This window comes from Suricata suricatta, chromosome 8 (assembly GCF_006229205.1).
Source record: "Suricata suricatta isolate VVHF042 chromosome 8, meerkat_22Aug2017_6uvM2_HiC, whole genome shotgun sequence".
In the NCBI taxonomy this organism is placed as follows: Eukaryota; Metazoa; Chordata; class Mammalia; order Carnivora; family Herpestidae; genus Suricata; species Suricata suricatta.
The window spans coordinates 20,240,879-20,267,025 of NC_043707.1; the positions used below are offsets into that span (position 1 = coordinate 20,240,879).

At 51.4% G+C, this 26,147-nt stretch overlaps 1 protein-coding gene across 2 annotated transcripts in view; it reads left to right on the top strand.

The window, feature by feature from the left end:
- KIAA0556 (KIAA0556 ortholog) overlaps positions 1–26,147 on the top strand; it is a 184,340-nt gene that overhangs the window by 115,018 nt on the left and 43,175 nt on the right. For both annotated transcript variants that reach the window (XM_029946662.1, XM_029946663.1), the window contains 6 exons: positions 1,413–1,585; positions 2,770–2,835; positions 4,222–4,346; positions 5,816–5,918; positions 10,278–10,493; positions 20,721–20,858. In XM_029946662.1, the coding sequence (XP_029802522.1) occupies positions 1,413–1,585; positions 2,770–2,835; positions 4,222–4,346; positions 5,816–5,918; positions 10,278–10,493; positions 20,721–20,858 (821 nt within the window). The remainder of the gene's footprint in view (positions 1–1,412; positions 1,586–2,769; positions 2,836–4,221; positions 4,347–5,815; positions 5,919–10,277; positions 10,494–20,720; positions 20,859–26,147) is intronic.

The window sequence follows — 26,147 nt, forward strand, 5'->3', positions numbered from 1 at the left end:
CTCCAGGCTCTGAGCTAGCCATCAGCACAGAGCCCGATGCGGGGCTCGAACCCACGAACTGTGAGATCATGACCTGAGCCGAAGTCGGACGCTTAACTGACTGAACCATCCAGGCGCCCCTTGAGTTCTGTTTTTAAATGGAGATTTTTTTTTTAATATTGAAAGAATCCACATATAGGTGGCCAAGATGTGATAGGGGCTCCATTGTGCCCATTCCCTGACCTTGGCCATCATGAATTGATGGCCGATGTCATTTTGCCTACATCCCCAGTCACTGCCCAGATGATTAGGAAGCAGGATCAGGCCATCATCCCATTCCATCTGTAGATAGCTTAGTATGTATTTCTTTTTACGCCCCGTAGTCCTCTGTTGGATGGGTCTCCCAGAAATTATTTTCTCCATCCAGTCCTATGGGGTGCTGTTTGCACATCACTTTACGCAGTATGACACTGAGTGTCCTTTCCTCGGCACTTCTTGAATGGACCCCATCTTTGCAATATGTTTTTCTTCCATTGAGACATAAATTCTTGGCAAGTCTTGTTACCCGTGGGAAACCAAGACAAAATAAAGCAAAATACTCCCAGATGCTCGTCTATCTCCATGATAGCATATGTTACTCCGTATAGGTGCTTTGTGAGAGGGTTAGCTTTTTTTTTTTTTTTTTTACAACTTTTTAGGTGCGATTTCACTCTTAAAGTTGCAGGGATGTACAAATAACACTCCGTGTATCCTCCAACCCGACTCACCGGTTGTTAACATTTTGTCCCAGTTAACTGAATAAGCTATTGATTGGTTTGATTTTTTTTTTTTAGTAAGCTCTAGGCCCAACGTGGGGCTTGGACTCTCGACCAGCTACTCAAGAGTCATAGATTCTTCCTACGAGCCACCCAGGCGCCTCTTGTCCTGGTTGATTTATATCTGTACTGTGTGTGTGTGTGTGTGTGTGTGTGTGTGTGTGTGCGTGTGCTTTTTAATCATCTCAGATTAAGTTGCAGACATCACTCCCCTTCACCCCTGATCACCGCAGTGGGTATCTTCCCAGACTAGGGGCATTCAGTGTACATCAGCACAGCACACGCAGGTAATTCCGAATAGTTAGCATTAGCATAATATTGTCACCTACACCGCAAACTACAGGGATTTCTCCCCTTTTGCTGCAATAATGCCCTTCACGGCAGTGTTTTCCCACCCAGGATCCAGTGCCAGGATCACCACTGCCTTCTGTCACCAAGTCTGCTCGTCTCCTTTAATCTGAGCAGCTCTCCAGGCTTCCTTTGTCTTTCATGACCTTGACATTTTTGGAGCATACAGGCCAGTTGTTTGGTAGAATGCACCTCAATTTGGGTCTAAGAGATTTTTGAGCTGCACTCCGAGGATGCAGTAACAAGGAGCACCCCGTTTCCCGCCCTCAGGACCCGGAAGCCGGAGAGAGAGACCCCTATCAGCCACCCGAAAACCCGTGCACGAGGCTGAGGACCGAGAGGAAGACGCGTCGGCCGTGCTCAGGGCCATCCAGGTGGAGAACGAGGCCCTGCAGAGGGTGCTCCTCAGCAGAAAAGGGGGGGGCCCCACTGGCCCGCTGCAGGTGCGTTCTGTCCCGGGGCACAGGGGAAGGACCACAGGGGAGGCTACTCAGGGACCTGGCTACTCAGGCATCTGAGCAGCATTCACCAAGAGCTCACGGTGAGGAGAGAGACGCTGTAAGCATCCCTGGCCTCAGACTAGTCACTTGCCCGCCGCTTGATACACGGCCGCTCCCTGACCTGCCAAAGTTCCCACGTCTTCACCTTCCTTGCATTTTTTTGTTTACTTCCGAAATCCAAAGGTGAAGGCCAGCTTTGCCTCCAATCCTTGCTGGCCTGTCTGTAAGCCCTGGAAACCTCAGCCCAGGGCTGCAAACTGGTGGCCTGGCTTCTCCAGAAAAACCTCCTTCCCCAGAGCGAGAGCCCCTCGGGCCTCCGTCGCCTGCAGCACCTCCTGTGCTCCCGCTCCAGCCCGCTGCACCTGTTCCGGAAATTGCCATGGTCCTGCAAGGGTTTGGGTCTGGGCCCACTGCCTTCAGCTTTGAGCAGGAAGCGGGAGGCTACATGGCAGGGTGGGGTCGGGACCCTTCCAGAGTGGGAGGTTGTGGACACGCCCCAGGGGACACATCCTTTCTCAGAAGCAGAGAAATCGGCTCACCTGCCCAAGCCTGTCCCCCCAGTACCCCCAGCAGGCCAGAAACAGGCAGGCCTGGTTTCGCCCCATTTCCTAGGTGTGACTGATGGCACCCAGAGACCCAGGTCACGTTTTCGGAAGGCACTGAGGTGTGCCTGCCCGCAGGCCTGGGTCCCCGTCCACACCAGCAGTCTCTCCCCAGGCACTGTTACAGGCTGCCCTTTGGGGCATTCATCCAGCAGCACCTGTGGTCCATCTTTCTCAAGCTCAGTCCTTTGCCCCTGTTGTTTTCTTTTTAAGTTTATTTTTTTATTTTGTGTATGTGAGAGAGAGAGAGAGCACGAGCAGAGCAGGGAGGGAGGAAGAAAATCCCAAGTAGGCTCTGCGCCGTCAGTGCAGAGCCCCAACACGGGGCTCGATTTCATGACCAGGGAGATCATGACCTGAGCTGAAATCAAAACCGATTGAGCCACCCAGGGCGCCCTGCCCCTGACATTTGTGTCTCTAGGATCTCGAGACCGCCCCAGTGCCTCTGTGCTCTCCTCTGTTGGTGAAGAGTCAACAGTGACGGGCTTTATTGTGACCTCAGATCGTGTGATTACCTCGTTCCAGGACACGGAGGGACCACCGACAAAACCGTGGACCGGTCTCCTGAAGGGGAAGGAAGAGAGCCCCGAGGTTGGTGAAGGCCTGAGCGCTACACGGCCCGATGCCCACTGTGCCTCACGGCACCCGGTGGCCTCCGTGGGGCTTTCCCCACATGGTCCCACCAGACCCTCACTGTGCTCCCTGAGTCTGCTGTCCTTCTGCCCATTTCACAGATCGGGGGAGACCCGGGCTGGCGCAGCTTGCCCCAGGTTGCGAGCGGAAGCTGGAATCACCCGGGCCTGGGGACTCTAGTTCCTTGTTACGTTTCAGTTTCCCGGCCAGACAACGCAAAACCAGATCCCAGTATCCTGAATAAATAAATAATGTCCGTGTCGACTAGGTCAGTTAGGCCCATCTCAGCAAAGATGGCCCCAGCAAGTAGACCCAAGGGGGACATGTGAATTAATGGAACACCCAGAAACGTCTTTGGTAGATAGTGCTCAGACTATAGATCAGGTTAGCCCCTGGCCTCATGGAGCGTGCAGACAGCCATCAAGTAAAGCCATCAATAAACACAATTCCAGAGCGAGACAGCAGAAAGAGACTATAGATGGTGGTTGCCTCTGAAACGGGGGTCCAAGGAGGCCCCTGGGAGGGTCCCTGTTTGAGCTGAGCCCTGTCTCTTAGGGCATGAGCCAACAACAGGGAACAGCATTCCAGGTGGAAGGAACAGGGGGTGCCCCGAATGGAAATGAGCCCAGCCTGACCCAGGAGCGGGAATAGGGAAGCCTGATGGGGAGTGGGTGGGGGGACACAAGAGGGTAGGGGGTGGACAGTGAGGCAGGGAGGGGAGGAGAGAGCACCCATGGGAGAGGGTGGTAGGCAGGGCAGCACCCCGGAGCACCCGTGTGGTTTTCTTTGTGTCCCTCCTGCGCGGCCTCTTATTTCCCGGTCATCCTGAACCGTTGCTAGCTGACATTTCTGACTGGTCTGCGGCACTGCCCACCACACGGCCCAGGCTTTCTGGGTGACCTGGCCCCTCCTCCCACCCTCCCCACCGCCGCCACCGACCCATGGAGCCGCCAATGGCTAAAATCCCTCGCGGGTAGAGAGAGACTGTGTCTACTTTAGATGATAACTGTAAGAGGAGGATTAAAAATGAAAGGGCCCTAAGGATGTTACTGGAATTCTCCATGGAGTCTGGTTACTTTGAGGCAAACAGAGAAGGGGTACAGGTTGAAATGGGGAAAGATTTTTGAGAGGAGACTTTTTTTCGATAGCTGATTGGAGAGATTGCTTCCTGGGACCTCCCGGATCATAAGAAACGGAAGTCTGGGTCTCTTTGCAAAGATCGTGGCAGAGGGTGGAGGTTGGGGTGGGGGTGGGGGGTGCTGGGTCTAATCAGCCTCGGGAAAAGGCGGTTGCTATTCTCATCCCTGCTCCCTCCTCCTGTCTAATAAGCCTCTTCCTCCTCAGTCCCTTCCAGCTCCCGAGGTGGCCAGTGGGACCAGCCGGACCAGCCCACAGGAGCCGACCAGGACAGTAGGGGGAGCCAGCGCTGTCAGCGAGGCCATCGACAGAATTGGCCTTCTGGGGGGCAGGTGCGTACCAAGTCGGCTTCAAACCCCAAGAACCCCATTGCAGTGCGGCCATGAGGATCTTGTGAGCTGAGGTTTTTCTTTGCTCCCCCTACATTATTCCAGACCACGCAACATGGCCCCCTGACACTGCATCCTCCCTCACCCTCCAGCCCTAAAGCGCGGAACTGACTTGATGTCTTTCCAGCAAATGTGTCTTCGCCCGTTCGATTCGGTCCAGCCCTGTTGATCCTCCTCAGAGGCCTCCCCCGAGGTCTCCCACGGAGCAGACGGTTCTGGCCTGGCAGGGTGGAGGGTCAGAGTGGCCCCCAGCCGTGTCCCTTGAACCCGTTCTGTGTTGGATGTGTCCAGGTGCAGCATTCTGTTCCATCAACCTGTCGTATCAGCTGTTGGAACCATCAGGCTGTGTTGTCACAGCCAAAAATCTTCCCTCTAGTCTTCAGGCGAAATGGGTCTTCGGAAAGACGCCCCAGGCTGAGGTTTTAGTTTCAAGCATCAGCACACAATCACACTCCCCTGGGGGCCTGGGGTGCCGGGCTTCACGCACCGCCTGTCTAGGGGGCCAGAGGGGCTGAAATCCAGCCGGCACGCTGGTCACTAAGCTGGGGCCCCCGCCCGGGGCTGCAACAGCCCGGAGAGGGGTGGGGGCTTTTCCTCCCCTGCACACACAAGGAATCTGTGCACCCTCCAGGTGTGCGTCCGCCCCCCCAGGTGTGTCCTTCCTCTGATTGGCAGAAAAACTCTGACTCGGCAGTTCAGCCATCCCCGTAAGCGGCTGCAGACCCCACAGCCTGGCAGCTGTAGCCGTGAGTGTCTGTGGCCACAGCAGGTGCTCCCTGGTCCCTCTGCACCCCCAACAGGCTGGTGCCTGCGGGCGCTTTCCATCGGCCGCACACGCCCCGCCAGGCGTTTCTTCATCCTCACGCTCCTTGGTGCTCCCGGGCCTTGAGGGTTATGCAGCCTAAGCAGCATGCGTGGGGTGCCTCTGCAAACCACATGGGCACGCCCGCGCCCCCGGACACAAGGGGTGCCGAGATCGGGCGTGGCAGACGTGCTCAGTGAAGGGCCAGATGGCAAATACCGAGGTGAATAGGGCTTTTCACTTTTTGTTTGTTTGTCTTAACAACCCGTCAAAAGGTAGAAACCATTCATTCTGACCAGTGAAACCAGGCTGCGGGCTGCATCCCACCTGCCTGCTGTCCTTTGCTCATGCCCGGCGTCGGCCCCTGCCCAGTTACCAGTCAGCGGGGAGAGTTGGCGGGCCGCCTCGCCCCAACTCCCTCTACTTGGCTCTTTATCACGGATCGTGCAGTCAGTATAAAGCGGGGATGCAGCCTGGGTGCGGGGCGGGTCGTCTCTTCTCAGACGCGGCTGCTCCTGCAGCAGAGAAGCCAGTGCGGGGCCCCGACGGGCACGCTCTCTGTTGCATCCCGTCTGTTACGACCCCTTGCTAAAACCACATCACATTACAGACAGCAGCAGAGGCTTCTGAAAGTCCTCCAGGCCATCGAAAGCGACTCTGCCCATCTCAGCAGGGCTGTGTCACCGACAGAGGAGCCAGTGCCAGGCCCAGAGGTGAGACGCTCGGCTTCCGGGGCCTTCCAGATGCATGTAGCATCTCGCCCGAAAGGGCAGGGAGGAAGGGCCCCGCAGTGCTATCATCTCTGTGCGGTGGGGGTGGCTGCCACAGGGGTAAACTTGACCTCTCTCTGCCCGAGTCTCCACCCCCCTCCTGCCCAGCACCCAGATGCACATGTGACAGCGCTAAAGGTGGCAGCAGAGAGAAGCCTGTCCACACAAGAGGCTATAAATAGCACGTAACCCACAGGAACATGTCCAATGTCACCGGTGATCCAGAAATGCAGATTCGGGGGCATCTGGGGGGTTGGTGGGTTAAGTGTCTGATTTCGGCTCAGGTCATGATCTCACAGTTCATGAGTTAGAGGCCTGCATCCAGCTCTATGCTGACAGCTCAGAGCCTGGAGCCTGCTTCGGATTCTGTGTCTCCCTCCCTCTCTGCCCCTCCCCCATTTGCGATCTCTCTCTCTCTCTCTCTCAAAAATAAAATAAACATAAAAAAAAAAGAAATGCGGATTCGAGCAACCTGGATGTCCGCTTTGGTATCTGAGTTTGCAGATTATTTTTGATGACAGGCTCCAGGACTTGCAGGGTTGCAGCAGGCTTATCCTGCGGGCAGCAGTAGAAATGGGTGGAACTTGGGGCACCCGGGTGGCTCAGTCGGTTAAGCATCTGACTTTGGTTCAGGTCATGATCTCACAGTTCATGGGTTCAAGCCCTGCATTAGGCTCTGTGCTGACAGCTCAGAGCCTGGAGCCTGCTTCGGATTCTGTGTCTCCTTCTCTCTCTGCCCCTCCCTTGCTAGAACTCTGTTTCCCTCTCTCTCTCAAAAAGAAAGAAAACCCTTAAAAAATTTTAGAAAAAAAAAAAAAAGAAACAGGTGGAACTCTCCTGAAAAGCACAGAAGGCCGGGCTTAGGAAGAGCCTTAGAAATACTTCTGTCGTCCGAGCCCAGCTGCCCCACTTCCCCAGCCCCTCAGGAAACCACCCCATGGCGAGAAAAAGCTATAGGCACAGAGATGTCGGTTGCAGAATGATTAGAAATAGGGAAGAATGAGGGGGAAAAAGAACCAGAAATAACGTAAATGTCTCATGATAACGGAGTTAATCAGGAAAGTCGGATGCATCCGCACAGTGCAGTGGTGTAAAAGGAGGGGAATTATCGTTATGGAAATTATGCAGAATGAAAACGTTAAGGGTATAGTAAGTTAACTGCGCAAGGTGATGTTCATCTCCACTGAGTCCAGAACGTTTGTGGTGACCGTGCGGAGCTGTGGCCGTGTGACATGTCCACGCAGCAGAGATGTGAGTCAAAAGGCCGAGGTGGCATCAGGGCAATTGGGCTTCTCGTTTCTTTTGTATCAGAAGGTGTGTGACTGGCACATACGTCCCCACCCCTCGCCCAAGCCTCTCTTGTAATTATTTAGCACAGTGGTCACCATTCCTACGATTGGCAGATGAGGACTTCACCCAAAGCCCTCCCAGAGCCACACGTCAAATTCCTGTGACAGCAGAAAGATCCCCCGCCGCCCGCCCCAGCCTAGACACCCCCTCCCCCCAGCCTAGACCAGAATCTGGCTGTCCGTCTGGCACCATCCTCTGGAGGGCACGTGACCTGAGGCAAGCTGCTTAAGCTCTCTGACCCTGGGTAGTGACCTTGGGTAGCCCCACGGCATGGGCTGCTGTGAGGACAGAATGTTTTGTGAAGGCGGGCACCTCGATGCCTGGCACAAGGCAAGAGGAGCCAGCAAGTATCGTATCAGTTGAAAATGTGGCATCTAGAAAAATCTAGAAGAGTCAAACCTTGTCCCCCGCCACCGTCCACAAGGAACAGTAGCTTTCTCGGCCATGAAGATCTAAGTGTGATAAAGCTCCCGCCACATGAAAAAGAGCCTGGGTTGGTCGTCTTCTTACAGGAAACAGAGACTCCAGGCAAACAGACTTCTACAACCAAGGGAAGGACATGATAGACTGTTGGTTGTCATAAATGCCACAGTGGAGAGCAGGTGGGGCTTGACCCAGCAGCTCACGCTGTGTCTCCGCAATGCCAGCTGCTTCCTTGAGCTCTGTCCCCCGCTCCCCCCCCCACCCCCCGCAGCACCAGGCCCAGCTCTGCTGTCTCCCAGGGTCTCCTCAAAAGCTAGGGTAGCTCCCCTCTGTGCCCTCATTGCCTTGGGCCCCACAGTCAGGAGAGAAGAGCATGCACAGAACTGAGATGGGGTCCTGTGCCCATCACAGAGCTGCCCCCGTCCCCCCCACCTCCCAGTGACTCAGGGGACAGGCCACACTATTTCACTGGACCAGTCATGTTCCCCCTTGGGGTGAGAAGGGGTCCATCCCCCTCTAGGACCATCGCCATAGCTGAGAAAAGACATGAGAGAGGGGGCCAGGGGATGCTGTTGACCATGAGCTGCCCGGCCAGCAGCTTAGACCCCCATGAGACCCTCAATCAAGCAGGAGCTGGGGTGGCCATTGACTCGAGTCACTGGCAAGCTGTGACCCTTCCTTGGTGAACAGACCCTCCAGCTCCTTCATTTAGAAGCCCCGCCACAGGACCTCACGCGTTTTAGACTGCACGGGCTGTGGGATCCGGCGGCCCATCTGCGAGCCAGCTCGCCCCCCATCTGGACCTCCCGGCGCTGCCAGCAGCCGAGGTGAACCATGCCGCTTGTCCACACCTCCTGCCCCGCCCCCCGACGGTGGGGCACCCCTCACAAGCTCAAGCTCATTAACTTCCTAACCACCCCCCACCCTCCCCCTGCTTGATCGAGGCCCCGGGTGGGTTGTTCACTGTCCTGCTAGTCTGGGACTCAGGCCCAGGGCGGCAGAGGGACTGTGGGCCCTGCGTTCCTTCTGGGAGCAGGGAGCTGACCTCCCTCCCTCCCCGTGCCTGTCCCCATAGCGCGGCAATCAAGGCTTGTCCAAGCACACGCCGAGAGCGATGGCCCGTCTCGCTGGCTATTAATTAAAAAAATAAGTAGGTAACAGTTGCTGTTGATTTGCTCAGCTCCCTGCTCAGAGCAGCATTGCAGATTACCAGTGTTAATTAGCAGAGGCCGTGTGCACGCAGGGAGTGCACCATTTTAGGAGGGACTGTTCCGTGGCGACCCGCACTGCAGTCGGGGCCCGAAGGGGCCTCGGGAAGCCATTCCACAGCGTGTTCACGAGGCCCCGGGACCCAACAGCCTGCCCTTGATGGAGGCAGCGCTGAAATCAGTGAAGGGAAGAAGTGGGAGGAAGTGGACACGTAGGGAGCGCATGCGGGGGCCAGGACCCATGACAAGGGCTTCCCCAGTGTTCATATCTCACTCAGTCTCCGTGACAGGATTGTCAGAGAGATGGTGTCATCTACGTTTCCCAGCCAGGCTGAGGGATGTCAGGTGACGTGTCTGACGTCCTGTGTTATGGACTGGATTCATCTGCTCCGCCGCCAGCCGCGCCACAGACGAGGTGGGGGCCTAGACAAAGGAGATGCATTCTCTCAAGTTCTGTGGGCTGAAGTCCAAGGTCAAGGTGTGGGCAGGTCTGGGGTCCCGAGAGGCTGCTTCTCCTGCCTTGGCGGTGGCTGTCCTCTGCGTGTCTCCCACAGTCTTTTCTGTGTGCATGAGTATTTCCAGTGTCTTTCCAGTGCAGATTTACCCTTTTTTTTTTTTTTAACTTTTTAAGTTTACTTATTTTGAGAGTGAGAAAGAGAGCGTGAGTGGTGTAGAGGGAGAGAAAATTCTAAGCAGGCTCCGCGCCATCAGTGCAAAGCCTCACACGGGGCTCGAACTCATGAACCATGAGATCTTGACCTGAGCTGAGATCAAGAGTTGGGAGCTCCACCAACGGAGCTGCCCAGGTGCCCCCAGATTGCCCCTTCTTATAAGGACATGGTCACACTGCATTTGGGCCCACCCTCATGGCCTCATTTCAACTGAATTTCCCTTGAAAGGTCATGTCTCCAAATACAGTCGTATTCTGAGGTACTGGGGTTAGGGCCTTCACATCTGAATTTTATGGGGGACACAAGTTAGCCCCTAACACCTTCCCCAACTCAGCCTTTAGGCCATGAACCCTTGGTAATGAGGAAAAAAAGAGCATCTTGAGGCACAATCTGATGCCTTTTAAACATTTTTTGTTACTTGCAAACTCTTACGGGAAATACCAACTGCCAGGATTCACAGTAACTGTTTTAAATGCTTTTCAAATATGAGCTCATTTAATCTTTGTAATAACTGTAACGGGTGGTCTTCTTATCCCCATTGTATGGATGGGGACACTGAGGCACTGGGTGGCTAAACCACTTTTTTAGTGGTAAGCTGAATCCAGCCTGTCGTGTTTTGATCCTTTGGCATTATTCTTGTCTTTGTTAAGGACAAACCGAGAACAAGAGGCGGAGAGATCAAAGATGCCATCTACGTGACCATGGAAATCCTGTCCAACTGGGGCCACACGTCCTGGGTGGGTCTCACAGAAGTGGAGTTCTTTGACCAGAACGACACAAAGCTTTACGTGTCACCCCATGATGTGGATATCCGGAACACGGACACGCCCGGGGACCTGGGCCACCTGGTCAATAGGAACTTGACTGTAAGTGGAGTGAGCTTTGGTCTTGTATTGTGATGCACTTTCTCTGCCCACAATAAGTCTGTGATGCAGGTGGGGGGGAGGGGAAGAACGTAGTCGTCCACTGTCATTCATTCGGGCCAAGTGGGAGGAGCCTGAGGGAAAGGTGTGGGTGAGGGCCCCCAGCGGTCCCCCAGCTCATTCCCAGATCCCTGGGCTTATTCTCCGGGGAGAAGGGGCAAAGAGGGGCCGAGTCACCTCCTTTAATTCATTGCAGTTTGCCACATTTGCCACCAAACATAGAACCTCTGGGGTCATTGAGGTCAATGCCCTCATTTTCTCGATGAAGAAATAGAGGCTTGGAGAAGAATATTGACTTGGTCAAGGTCCCACTGCCAGAAGGTAGTGAGGCCACATTCACATCCTGCAACCTGGCCCAGGGCCCATGCCCACAGCACCCCTGCCCCCGAATCCTACTTCTCAACAAACAGCAAGTACACACCCAACAAATATTGCACATTCCTGTCCTTTACTTATTTGTTTATTTATTTTGAGAGAGAGAGCAGGCACATTCATAAGCAGGGGAGGGGCAGAGGGAGGGAGAGAAAGAGAGAAGAGAGAGAGAGAGGAGAAAGAGAGAGAATCTTAAGCAGGCTCCACATTGAGTGAGGAACCCAGTGTGGAGCTCAATCCTACGACCCTGGGATCATGACGTGAGCCAAAATCAGGAGTTGGATGCTCAACTGACTGAGCCACCCAAGTGCCCTGAGTGTTCTGTCCTTTAAATATCTAATAGTCAAAAAAGGAAGGAGGGGAGGGAGGAAAGAGGGGAGAAAGGAGAGAAGGAAGGAAGGAAGGAAGGAGGAAGTAGGGAGGAAAGAAGGGAAGAAGGAAGGAGAGAGGAAGGAAGGAGGAAGGAAAGAAGAAGGAGGGAGAAAGGAGGGAGGGAGGAAGGAAGGGAGGCGGAGAGGAAGGAGGAAGGAAGGAAGGGAGAGAGGAAGGGCAGTCGCATTTTCTCCTCCTTCCGCCTGCAAGCTGGGCACGGAGCCGGAGCTAAGCTGAGGCAGGCTGCAGGACAGCGTCAGCTTTACTATGCTGTGTGTCGCCTCTGGGAGGGGCCTGAGAAAATGGGGACAGACTGTGCCTCTGGGCCATAGAACCAGGTGGACAAGGCACAGAGGTGATAGGAGGACTTCCCTGGGGGCCTCGTTGGCACCTTTTAAATCACCTGCTGAGCACCTGTTTTCTCTATTCCAAAGAACGAATTACAAAATGTATTGAAGACAAAACAGCTACCACACATTCCGTTCTTACCTAGTGCCAGGCACGGACTGTCATACATAGAATCTTATTTAAACTGAGCAAGTACACGAGCTCACAAAGCAGAAAAGCCTGTGTTTGAAGCTTCCCCTTTACAGCCTCATGAGCAGGAGCAACCCACCTAACCTCTACTTGTGTCCCCATCTGTAAAATGGGCATAAACATAGAACTTACCTTATGACGTTGTAGGGATCAAATGTAACTATAAAAAGCTTAGCACCATGCCTGGCTCTTCCTCAGGGCTCCAGAACATCAGCTCTTGTTGTCTTTGTTATTATCAGTGATAGTGTTAATACCACTAAGAATAGATATCATTCCCATTTAAAGAAAAGAAAATAAGAAACAGGAGCTTTGAAATCTTCAGTTCTAGGGACCCACATTCTGGTTTTGACTTAAGCAACTTACCTGCTTTCTCTGAGAATGTGTCTCAGCCCCACGCTCAGTGCAAACCCAGCTCCCCTCTGTGCCCTCGCCGTCTCTCTCACTGGCTTTGCCCGGGCCCATGGCTTCAAGATGATTCTAGATGGATATGCCAGGGCCAGACTGCTTCCCTGAATTCCTGATTTAAATGCCAACTTCCTGCTTGGCGTCCTTCTCAGATGCCTACTGGGCATCCCAGACTTCAGAGATCTGACACCTACGTTTTCATTCCCCGCGCACGACCCACGTCTCCCCCGCCTACAACACTCCTGTCCTCGTTAAATGGCACTGCCATCTGCTCTGCTGCTAAGCCCACCCTGAAGTCTCCCTTGACTGCCCCAACCCCTTCCTGCCACCCTCCAGGGCACCAGCAAGTCCTGTTGATTCCCCCAACGACATAGAGCCCGGGTCTGCCACCCTCATCCCGAGTCCACTGGTGGCCCCCAAGTCCACTGAGTGTGCTGCTCCCTGTCACCGGCACTGTCCAGTGGCCTCTGTCTCATTGTCTTCTCTTCCGGCCCCATCTGCTCCATTTTCCACTCTGCATCCAAAGAGATCTTTTACAAATGTCAGCTTGCACCCTCCCCTGCTTCAAACCCTGGCTGTGACTTCCAGGTATAGTTAGAAATAACATCTCATGCTCTGTGCCCTCAGGCACCATGCTCCAGGAGCCTTGGAGCCTTCCTTCTGCTCCTTGGACGTTTGCTGCTCATCTCACCTCTGGGCCCTGCCCAGAACATCCCTCCTCCAGAGTGTCCTGTGGCCACCTCCTCTCTCCTCATTTGAATTTCAGCCCAAATACCACTTTCTCAGCAAGCCCTTCCCTGACTACAATATGGAGGAGTCTTGTCTCACGCCACCCCAGTCTTCCCCGCCTGTCTCTGTCACATCGTCTTCTTTCATTTTCTTCAGGGCGCTTCTCACATGAAGAAATGATCTTGGTTATTCGTTTATTATCTGTCTTCCCCCCCCACACACACATAGCTGTACATTCTTGTCCTATCCGTGCTGTATCCCCAGCACATAAATTGTTCACGGTACATTTTTTTGTACTCTTTATTTGGAAAGAATCATAGAATCACAGGAAATTGTAAAAAGAAAATTTGTGCAGAGAAGAGAAAAATAATAAAGGGAAATCGATGAAGCCAAAAGTCGGTTTTTGGAAAGGATCGACAACGTTAACAAAACGTTAGGTAGATCAACAAGGAAAAAGGAGAAAGGATTCAAGGGACTAAAATCAGGAATGGAAGAAGAGACATCAGTCAACCTGACAGGGGAAAAAAAAATTACTAGGGAATATTCTGAACAAATCTTATGCCAACAAAAGAAGATCTCCCTGATGATATGGACATCATCCTAGAAAGACACAAATCACCAAAACTGATGGGAGAGGAAATAGAACACTTGGCAAGACCTATAGCAAGCAAAGAGATTGAATTCATACTCTGAAAAACTTCCAACAAAGAAAAGCCAAGGGCCAGATGGCTTCACTGGTGAGTCATCCCAAATATCTGAAGAATTAACACCAATCCTTCACAACCTCTTCTAAAATGAAGAAGAAGGAAACGCTTCCAAACTCACTTTATGAAGCTAGTCTTACCGTGATAACAAAACCAGACAAAGACATCCAGAGAAAAGAAATCTACAGACCAACATCCCTTATGACTATCACGTAAAGATCCTCAACAAGACATTAGCAAGCCAAATCTGCCCATTCCTAGAAAGATTCATACATTGAAACCTAGTGGAGCTGATCCCCGGGATGCATGGTTTGTTGTTCAGGGCATGGGAACGGATTGATATAATACAACATGTTAATAGGATAGTGGGGGTGGGGGGAACCATGTGGCATTCTTAATAGATACAGAAGAAGCATTCACAAAATTCAGCACCCTTTCATGATAAAAACCATAAACAAATCAACAAGAGAAGGAAACATTCTCAACCTGATGTCTGTGAAAACCCAGAGCAAGCATCATGCTGGTAAAAAACTGAAAGCTTTCTCACTAAGATCAGGAACAAGACCAGGATGCCTGCTTTCACCACCGCTATTCAGCGTTGTCCTGGAGATTCTGCCCAGGGAGGTTAGGCAAGAAAATGAAATACAGGGCGCCTGGGTGGCTCAGTCAGTTAAGCATCTGCCCTCAGCTCAGGTCATAATCTCACGGTACATGAGTTGGAGCCCTGCATTGGGTTCTGCTTGGAATTCTCTCTCTCTGTCCCTCCTCCACTTGTGCTCTCTCTCTCTCTCAAAATTAACCAATAAAAACTTAAATGAATAAATAAATAGAAAAATAAAAGGTTGGAAAGGAAGAAGTAAAACTGTATTTGCATGTGCTATGATCTTACAGATAGAAAACCCTAAAGAATCCACAAAAATTACTGATAAAGCTAATCCTGTTCAGCAAATTTATAAAAGATGAATATAAAAAAATCTGTTATATTTCTGTACCCTATCAATGAACAATCTGAAAAAGAAATTAAGGGGAAAAATCTGTTTTCTTAAAAAAATTTTTAATGTTTATTTCTTTTGAGAGAGAGAAAGAGAGCACGCACAATGGGGGGGCAGGGAGCAGAGAGAGTGGGAGAGAGAACACCAAGCAAGCTCTGCACTGTCAGTGCAGAGTGCAATGTGGTGCTCGAGCCCACAGATCATAATATCATGACCTGAGCTGACATCAAGGGTCAGATACTTAACCAACTGAGCCACCCAGGTGCCCTGAAAAAAAAAATCTGTTTTAAAATAGCATTTAAAAAATATTTAAGAGTAAATTTCACCAAATAAGTGAAAGACTTATACATTGAAAAGTCTGAAATATTGTTGGTGGGAATTGAAGAAGATCCAAATAAATGAAAAGACATTCCATGTTCATGGGTTGGAATACTTCATACTGCTAATATGGTAATATTCCCTGAAGTATCTGCAGATCAATGCAATCCTATCAAAATTCCAACTGCCTTTTTTTGGTGTGGAAATTGATAAGCTGGTCTTAAAATATATATGGAAGTTCAAGAGACCCAGAATAGCTAAAACTATGTTGGAAAAGAAGAAAGTTGGAAGACTCACACTTCCCATTTCAAAACCAAGCTACAATAATTGAGACCGTGTGGTACCAACATAGGGATATATATCTAGATCATTGGAACAGAATTGGTAGAGAAATAGACCCATGCATCTACAGTCAACTCATTTTCTTTTCTTTTTTTAATGTTTGTTTATTTTTGAAAGAGAGAGAGAGAGCCCACACAAGTGGGGGAGGGGCAGAGAGAGAGGGAGACACAGAATCCAAAAAAGGCTCCAGACTCTGAGCTGCCAGCACAGAGCCCATTGTGGGGCTCGAACTCTCGAACCTTGAGATCATGACCTGAGCTGAAGTCAGATGCGTAACCAGCTTAACTGACTAAGCCACCCAGGTGCCCCTATAGTCAACTGGTTTTCAACAAAAATGCCAATACTATTGAATAGAGAAAAAAACTCATTTTTTTAAGCAAATGGTATTGGGACAACTGGATTTCTGATGCAAAAGGATGAAGTTGGGTTCCTACTCTAACATCATCTGCAAAAACTAGCTCAATGGATCAAAGACCTTAGAACTTTTAAAGCTTATAGGCTGTAAAACTCTTAGACAAAACATGGGTATAAATCTTCATACCCTTGAGCTTTTCAATGAGATCTTATATATGACATGGAAAGTACAAGCAACAAAAGAAGAAAATAGATAAATCAGACTTCATCAAAATTTAAAACACTTTTGCTTCAAAGGACATTCATCAAGAAAGTTGAAAAGACAGCTGGTGAAATGGGAGAAAATGTTTGCAAATCATATATCTGATAAGGGTCTATCATCCAGAATTAATAAAAAAAAAAAGAAATCTGAAACTCAACAACAAAATGACAAATAACCTAATGAAGATATGACCAAAGTACTTGGAATAGACTTTCCTCTAGAAAAGACCTACATGACCCAGAAGCACAGGAAAGATGCTATCAACATTAGAGAAATGCAAATCAAAACCATAAAGATGTATCATTTCCTACCCACAAGGTTGTTACAGTTTTTGAAAAGAAGAGAGTTAGCAATAAGGATTGGCAATTCATGAGGAAAAATCATACCTTGCTGGCAGGAATACAGAAGTAAAATCGTGCAGCCATTGTGCAAAATAGTTTGACAGTTCCTCAAAAAGTTAAGTGTAGAGTTAGCATATGACCTAGCAATTCCACTCCTAGGTACAGACCCAAGGGAACTGAAAATGTGTTCCCCCAAAATCTTATACACAATGTTCATTGCGGTATCTTTCATAATAGCCACTAGGTGGAAACAACTCAAATGTCTATCAACTAATGAATAGATAAAGAAAATGTGGTATGTCCATACAATGTAATATTATTACTCAGCCCTGAAAAGGAACAAAGCACCGATTCATGCTGCAACCAGGGTGAACCTTTGAAAACATGGGATGTGAAAGAACCCAGACACAGGAGGCCACATACTGGGTATGGAGTTCTTTTTTAGGGTGATAAAATATGCTGGAAAAAGATAGTGCTGACAATTGTACAATCTTAGAATGTACTCAAAACAGAACACCGTCTGAAGTACGCCCTTGAGCCTGGTGATTTTATATATATGTGAATTAGATCTCAGTTAAAACAAAAAGTAAAGAGGGGTCCCGTGTGCCCTTGCCCCCAGCTTCCCTTGGTGCTAACATCCTGTATAATGGCCGCACGTTATCAAACCCAGGAAACTAACATTAGTATCATGTGCAGACCTTCGTACACACATTTGTGTGTGTGTATGAGTCCTGTGCAATGCTGTCACTCATGTAGATTTATGTAACCACTACCACATCACAATACATAAACACAAAACACAACAGTTCCATCACCACAGAGGGATTCCCCCTTGGAATCCTTACAGCCCTACCTCCCCACACCCATCACTAACATTGGCAACCGCTGATCCCTTTTTGCTTCAAGAGTGCTATATAAAAGGGATCATACTGTGTGTAACCTTTTTGAGACTGGCTTTTTCCACTCAGTATGATGCCTTTGACATCCATCCAAATTGTGTGTATCCATAGCTTGTTCCTTTTGATTATGATAATTGATTAAATTGGGGCTACTTCTGAGAGCAATCCAGCTTCTCCCTGAAGGCGGTGGATCTGTGTTAGGTTAATTCTGGAAGAAGAAAACACCTTTGTTTAGGAATTAGAAAGGGGCCTCCTGCCTCCCCGGACCATCCATTCTAAAAATGCCCTCCCACTGGCCATTAACAATTTGCTCTTATTTTCCTTGTTGAGTATATCCTGGCCTGGTTAGGTGTTTTTCTGGGCAATTTTACTTGTTTGCTTCCCCGACCTGTATGGAGCTGGGACCTGGTGGGACAGGCTCCGCCACGCACCCCTGCATGCAGTTCAGCACCTGCCTGACAAGAGCATATTTGTATTGAGCAAGTGGGGGTCAGGTGCCGTCAGAGCCTCCCCGGCCCCTGGCCCTTCCCACGTCTGTATGCTGGCTGCTCTTCCCAGGGCAGACGCTGATGTTTCTCTGATGGAGGAGTGTTTCTCTGCCCTCCAGGGCCCACTTTGCCTTCCATGCAGCGGGCCCAAACTGGTGGGGAATGGAGCCTGTGGGAGCAGCCCTCCACCTCCGCTGGTGGGCACTGGGGTATGAATCCCCCGGCTCCCTCGTCCCGAGGTGGAGTCGCTCTGCGGCATCTTCTGTCCTGGCTCCCAGATTCCCTGGTGGCATTGAGTTCCAGATGCCACGGGAGTGGGCTCGCTTGGTGACACACACTTTATGGGATGCCTTTCCCCCTATGCTCGTTTGGCATCTAACTAACCTCCTGGCACTCAACTCCTTGCCTGGAGGCTCTGCTTCTGAGAGAATATGAACTAAGATGGCATGAACTAATGAATTAAAATAGGTGTAAATCCTACTCCACCACTTAGGCAAGCCACACCTCTCTTGCTCCCTTGCTGAGTTGTGACAGGAAGGTTATGGCATTAGTCCCCTCCCAGGGCTTGGGGAGAACCCCGTGAGGTCACAGCGGCAGCGCGACAGTACCCAGACGCTTGTGCTGCCCGTCTCTGTTCCCACCTGTGACAGGCTCAGCCTGCTGGCCTGGCCGCGGGGGCTCTGCCCAGCGAGCGTGCCTCGGCCAGCCTGCAGTGGCTTCCCGTCAGCCTTCATCTCGGAGACCGTGTCTGCTAATGAGGCCCTGAGTTACCCGCAGGTTAATGTTCTTTGACTTTGAACACCATGATTCCCACTTAGTCCTCCTGTTATCCCTCCTGCTGAGAGAAATGTGATGGGAAATCAATTACGGTCTCCTCGCCCGTGTCTAAGGGTCAGCCTTCAGACTCTTCCTTTGTCAGGCAGCCACAGTGACCCAATTTAGGCCCCAACTTGGGGCAGGAATGAGATGCACTCAGTGGATGCTGAGATGCGGTGTCTTGACCCCTTGCAGCTGCCCAGAGCACTAACAGTTCTTGCAGAACTTGAGAAACTTGGCCAGAATAAGTCAGAACCCCTTGAACTCATCTCTCCCCCTTAACAAAAGCAACCTCCTCCCTCCTGAAAGGCACCATTGTCACTGGAACAAGCCACCTTTGTTCTCCCCCCGCAGCTGGAGCCCGGGCCTCACATCTCCTGGGGGGCAGCAAAGCCCCAGAGCCAGCCAGTCTCCTCCTTCCCTGGCTGTGTCAAGTAGCCAGCGTGGTCCTGGTGACAGGAGTCAGTTAAGACCTTCTCAAATGCCCGGTGGTGCTCCGTTTAGGTAAAAGGGACAACTTCAGCCAGTATCAGAGATGCAGTGGTTATACGTTGGGAAATGGGACTTGGACTGTCAGCTGCTAGGCGGGGAGCCTAGACTCAGATGCCCACAGGGGCCAAACGGAGGCATAACCTGGGAAGAGAAGTGAGTGTAAAACTAAAACTGTAGGCTGGGGCACCTGGGTGGCTCGGTCGGTTAAGTGTCCAGCTTCGGCTCAGGTCACAATCTCACTGTTCATGAGTTTGAGCCCCACCTCGGGCCCCCACTGTCAGCACAGAGTCCCTTTCAGATCCTCTGTCCACCTCTCTCTGCCCACCCCCCAGCTCACTCTCTCTCCCTCTCAAAAAAGAAAAATTTTTAAACTGTAGGGAGCGGTGGGGACTACGGTACCCGAGAGCCCCAGCCAGCCTGTACCCTAAGGCTCCAGCCCGCAGCTATCCGGGGCCCGTGTGGCACTGCGTCTGGCCTATCAACACACCAGCTCTGGGGGGAAGGGCGAAATCTTTAAATGTTGGCAACAGTATTTTTGAATACTTCATAAGCCAAAGAAAATAGCTCTGCAGCCAGGTCAGTTTATGGCCCCTTCTAAAGTTGGATTGAAAGGACAGCTATTAGGAGGTAAATTTCATTCATTCATTCATTCATTCATTCAACAAAGGTTCTGTGGCATCTACCATGTGCCAGAGAACTGTGGAAATTCTACACAGCCACTTCCCATGAGGAGCTCACGGTCAAGTGTGTGGAGGGGTGACCTGGACTCAAAAACAAGTGGTTGTGGGACACTGAGGAAATGCTAACCTTAGGCACTGTAAGGAACCCTGGGTGCCTGGAGGAGAGAGTGGTGGTGAAAGCGAAGGGGTAACTGTGGGGATGATAGCACATTTGGGCTGAATGTCCCGGGGTGGGAAGGGCTGGAAGAGTATTGCAAACAGAAGCCCAGCCTGTGCAAAGGCACTGAGGCCGAGCCTGCAGGGAGATGTTTGGAAGCAGCTGTGCGTTTTCTCCGGACAGAACATACAAGAGGTATCCAAAGAGGCAAAACAGGAGGAGGCTAGAGCTGCGAAAAGTCCCCAGATTTGGCTTTTCCACCTGCATCTACAGCACCCATGGCATGGAATTTTGTTGGTGCGAATGCACACAGCGGCAGGGACTTCCCTGCAACTCTGGCCTTGAGAGCGGCTTTGGCAGCCTCACCGGTGGGCAGAAACCACATTCTGGGGGCCTGAGGTCTGGAGACCCTGCCAGGGACCAGAGCAAATTCTGAGGCTCGGTGCCACAGCACCATCCCAACGCCGGTACTGATTTCTTTTCTTTCTTTTCTGTTTTTAAATGTTTTTAATTCTACAGGGTTGTTTTTATTTTTTTTTTTTTTTAACAGAAGAAAACCAAAGGCTCTGTTTGCCAGGTTAATGAAATAGCACAAGTGATGGCTCTTTTCCCAACCTCCCTTTCCCTCACTCCCCACCCCCAGCAATCTCCCCAGCGTTGATTAAATCGATTAGAATAAAGCCACTGCATTTTAAATTCAGTCTGAATGGCAGAGCGGAGAGGCCCTCGTGCCAGCCTTGTGCCAGGGATGAGTCAGTACCTGCTACAAGGTGCAGCCCGGGCGGCAGCTGAGACCTAAGACTCCACCTTGGATTGGGGAGAGGAGGCCTAGCCTCCTGCCCTCAGCTTGTTTACACTGGGGAGAGGCAGAAAACGAACTAACGACTTCCCTCTCTTGCTGGTGTTTCAGAGCAAGAAAGACCCCTCCTTGTGGATGTGCCCCTTCCACCCGCCGCTGCAGCTCTTTTTTGTTATCCGCAACACGAGCCGGCTGCAGGACTTTGATCTAGCCAAGATCAAGGTTTGGAATTACTGGACAGCTGATGGTGTAAGTAAGGGCCCTGACTCCTCGCGGGGGCATCTGATGGACCGGAAGCACTGCGGCGCTGTCCAGTAGCCTAAGTGCTGAAGTTGCTAAATGGGTCTGCAGAGGCCCCACCACGGCCCTCCCTGCCTGTTGTAGCAAGTACCTAGGGGTGCACTTCACACTGCATGGCTGGCGCCACCAGCAGCAGGGCCTCGGCCTGCAGGTGTGGCCGCCCTTTTCGGGAACCGGACAAATCGGAACTGGGGCTCAATTTTAATAGATAAGAAACAGACACACAGAGAGGTTGTGTGACCTGCACCAAGTCACACAGCAAGGCAGCGTCACAGTGAGAATTTGAACCCACGAGGTCAGACTCTGGGCCTGTCCACTAAGCCAGGGATTCTCAGGCCATAATCTGCGACACCTTACCGGGACTCTGGCTAAAATGCAGGTTCTGATGCAGTGGGGCCCAAAATTCTGCATCGGGCTGTGTCAGTGTTGCTGGTGGGGGAACCTCGCTCCGAACAGCCAGGCTTTTAACCTCTGTGCTCTTCTGTCCCCCCTCACCCCGGTTTCAGCATCCCTGCCCTCTTTTCTGCCCCCACACCACCTCCTACACCCAGACACTTACGTTTTCTTTCTTCTCTGGACTGTGTTTTCATGTTCTTGTTTATTTATTCCTTCATTCAACATTTATCATTGAGTACATGTGCCATGGGCCTTCCTGATAAGTTCAGAGGACCTTGGCATCACAGACACAGCCCCGGAGGTGCTCCTGGCCTAAAAGTTGGCAGACAAGTAAATGTGAAAATATGAGGCAGTGTGCTGAATGCCGTGATGGAGGTGGCCGCAGAGTGCACAGGGTTTCAAATACAAGCCCCAGGAACTCAGCAGGGAACTCAGTGGACGAGGAAGGACAGGACCCCCTCAGCCTATCTTATTTCCCCTCTTAGGACAGACACAGGGACAAGAATTGCTCGACTCTCCTTTCCAGTTTGTTCTCAGGGAAGCAGTCATGCAAGGGACATGAGTGATGGGAACTGGTCCTCAGCTTCAGTACTGTGAAGAGAGACAGTAGGGCATGGTGGGAAGTGTGGCAAACTGGGAAGCACATGCTTCAGGTAAAGGGAAGGCCACTTTTCAGCCTCAGCTAATGGTTGCTATATAGGAATGCAAGCCAGTGCTGCTAGGTCTTCTGAACATTCCCAGGGCGCATGGAATTTGATGGGAGCCTTTCTGGTTTGTAAATGTCAACATCTAATTGAAATTCTTTTGAAGCCACCATACAGTCCAAAGCAAACTCATCTTTGGGCTGGAGTTGGCCTGTCTAGACTATAGCCCCTAGAGTATGGGGGGAGCCGGCATCAGGGAAGGGGCTTGAAGGAGCACACGCCTGAGCTGTGGCAGAAAGAGACAACAGCACAGGGCCAAAGTGGAAAAGGAGAAAGCAGATCCCAGGGGGCAAGCCGGGCCTGTGCAAAGGCACAGTAGTGTGGAAGGGTGCAGCCTCTAAACCGCTTTCCCTGTCCCTAGGCCCAGGCCTCGGGTCTGTCTCCAGCAGCCCCTGGGAGGTTGGATCGTTATTTATTGCTGCTTCACCCCCTCAGAGGCTCCCCCTGACCCGGAGGATCCAGGTCAAACCCCTTAGTGTGACATCAGGGCCTCGTAATCCCCGTGCGCCAGGCCCTGTGTCTCCCATCAGCCCCTGCCCCTCGCTGCCTCCACTTCCCGGAGTGCCAGCTGCCAGGACTCTCTGCCACCATGCAGGGTAGTGACCCCGGTAGGCCCTGGCCCCTCCCATCTGGCTCAGCTCAAAGTGCCCGCCTCTGCCGCAGATTCCTGGAAAACAAGATGTCATTTTCTCCAGGAAGCTGGCTCCGACCCCTGGCCCTTATGACATTTCTGGACCTCCTGAATGTGTCCCATCACCCCTTTACTGGGACTGACACCTGCCTCCCCCACACCACGGTGGGCACCTGGGTGGGGAGCAGGGCCTGAGCTGTCTCCACCTCTGGCCCCTGCAGGTGAAGGAATGAGTTCATTCCCTCACAGCCCACAAGCAGCCGTTTCATGCTTTTTGATATCCAGATGAGACCCAGGGAGTCTGAGTTGAGAGTTGAGGGCGTTTGAGCAGGCTCGTAAGGAAGGTTAAAGGCAGGGCTGAGGCTCAAGTCCAGGGAAGGCCACTCCTCCTCCATCCTTCCCCTCCCCGCATCCTGTACTTCTTCCTGCTAATTCTCTCAGCCACCCCACCCCCACCCCCAGGCGTCCAGCTGTGGGCTTGTGGAGGGGGGGCTGTCCTCCAGGCCCCAGCGGGGACCCCCAGCCCGTGTAGCCGCAACACAGCCCACAGCAGGGCGGTGCTCTCTCCTTCCTGGGCACTCCCTGGCAGGGGAAGTCAGCACCTTCTGGAACGAGGAACGAAACCACGCTGGCTGCCCAAGCGCGTGCCCTGTAGCTCAGCCCACACGTCCCAGGCCAAGAAAAGCGGATTTTATGTGCTGGATTACAAAGCTGATAAGCTTCATCCCTTTGGGCCGAGGCTCGCCTTTCTTCTTGAACCTGCACTCGACCTTCCCTGTGTGCTAAGAATAAAAACGAGGAGCAGGACATCAGCGTGCCATTGCGGGTGCTTTGGGGAGCCCCGGCCACGGGGATTAGAGTCCTGAGGCACCTCTGAGCACGCCGAGCGAGTGGAGTATGAGGGCCGCCGTCCCTGACAGGCCGCCGCTTATGTAACGCGCACACGCATCTGTTGCCAGAATTTACCGGGGGCAGAAAGCGCAAACAAATGCAGCTGCAGGTTGGTTTGATTTAATATTCTCCTGAGAATGCTATTACTGTGTGTTTTAGAGGAGATAAAATGAGAGGTTATAGGAAATATAGCTCAGCCTGGTAGGCATGGCTTGTTAATACAGTGTTTTGTGTATGGGAATCCAAGGAAGAAAAGTGAAACCGGAGGGGGGGGTGGCTAATCCAACCAAGGCGTATTTAGAACAGAAGACAAGAAGGTGCTAGAAAAAGGGAAGTCTCTCTTCTTGGAAAATATGCTGCCTGTTAAATCCTCCAGCTAACTTTTCAGGGCTCCTGTCTGCCCTCATTAGGTGAGGCGGTGAGTGTCAGCTGGCCCCGAGGGGAGGGACTTGAGGGGAAGGGAAGACACAGAGGCTGGAATCCATCCACGCAGACAAACAGAAGGCAGCACACAGATGTCTGTCCTTGTCACAGCTGCCGTTTATCCAGTGCTGTGTCCATCAGGTGGGTGCGAGGCACCCAAGTAACACAGATAACTGAGCAAATGAATCATCTCAACTAGCCCCCAGTAATCCTACAAGGTGGAGTGAGCCTTGGTGATGAAGGAGCTGGGGTTAGACTAGTGAGCTCCTAGGGGACAGGTAGACTATGTCTTTTTTGGTTTGTTTTTCTACCAGCTCTGCTTGGCAATGGCTGCCAAAGATCTGGAACCTTCCTTCTGGTTCAAAAAGAAAGGGGTGTGTGATTGATCAGTGATGTCTGTCTAGGGCTCAGGAGGAGGATGCGCTAATACGTCTGTCACATTTTCTGTACTTGTCAGATTCCACGACTTGGCCCAGCTAGTGACTTGCAGGGGACATGGCGGGGAGGGGGCGGGAGGGGTGTTGGTTTTTCTGGTTTTTCTCCACGCCGCCTCCCCTGCAGAGCTACTGTTGGGAGGAAGGAACCAAAAGTCTCCTTTTGTATGTAGTAACCCATACAAAAAATGAGCTTTCGGCCGCTCGCCACAGGGATCGGTGTTTGCCTTTATAACAAGCCCTTAGTGATCTGCCTTCAGGAACAGCAGGCACATGATCGCCATCTTCACCCCCATAACCAGTCCTGCCTCCAGCCTGGTCATAGCGGTGAATGAGGCAGCCCAGGCACCCAGAGGGCATTCCATACACGAGAAGGCTGCTCCTTAGATAGTTTGTGGATGAACGGATGCTAGACTTCCCCGGTGGTGTATCTCTGTGATATGCCATGGTGGTCTAAGTCCATGCCGCCCCCAGAGAACTTTCTGGAGTGTTATCAATGCTCTGGGTCTGCCCCGGCTGCTTCTGTGGCTGTCGAGAGCTTGCAGTGTGGCCGGTGCAACTAAGAAACTGCATTTTATTTTATTTTATTTCATTTCATTTCATTTCATTTCATTTCTTTCTAATTGAGATGTAATTGACATATTTTAGGGTACAACATATATTCTTTGATATAGGTATACATTGCAAATAATCAGTAAATAAGAAACTAAATAATTAGCTAACATCCACCAGCTCACATAGTTACAAAAAATTCTTTTTCTTATGATGGGAGCTTTTTTTTTAAACATCTTGGCCGTTTCTATAATTTTTTTTAATTTTTAATAATGTTTTTTATTTATTTTTGAGAGACAGTGTGAGCAGGGGAGGGTCAGAGAGAGAGGGAGACACAGAATCTGAAGCAGGCTCCAGGCTCTGAGCTGTCAGCACAGAGCCCGATGCGGGGCTCGAACCCATGAACTGTGAGATCATGATCTGAGCCAAAGCCGGGCACTTAACTGACTGAGCCACCCAGGCGCCCCTGATGGGGACTTTTAAGATCGACTTTCTTAGGCGCTTTCAAATATATAACACAGTGTTGTTAACTCCAGTCCCTGTGCTGTACGTTACATCCCCAGGACTCCTTCGTCTTGTACCTGGAGGTTTGTGCCTTTTGGTCCCACTCGCCCCATATCGCCCACCTCCCACTTCCTGCCTCTGCCAGCCACTAGTCTGTTCTCTAGATCTATGTGATCAGGACTTTTTATTGTTGTTTAGCCTTTATTCATTTTTGAGAGACAGAGAGAGACAAAGCATGAGCAGGGGAGGGGCAGACACAGAGTCTGAAGCAGGCTCCAGGCTCTGAGCTGTCAGCACAGAGCTCGACGCGGGGCTCGAACCCACAAACTGTGAGATCATGACCTGAGCCGAAGTTGGCTGCTTAACCAACTGAGCCGCCCAGGCGCCCCCATTTAATTTTTAATGTAAGCCGCCATCTGTGCTTGGTGACTGTGTATTGGACTGCACAGATCATGGCACTCTGGGTGCCGTGCTGAACAGATAGACAAGGCCCTGTCCACACAGCCTGTCCCTTCTCATGGGGAAGGGCGGTGAAAAGGATCTAGACAAATAATGTAACTTCAGGCAGTGCTAAGTGTCCTGAAGACGATGTAATAGGGCAGTGGGAGAGGGGCCTCAGGAGAAGGAGGCAGGGCTGCTTCGAGTAGTGAGAGACCTTCCATCAGAGGCCAGAGCGGGAGCAAAGGCCCCAAGGCAGGGACAA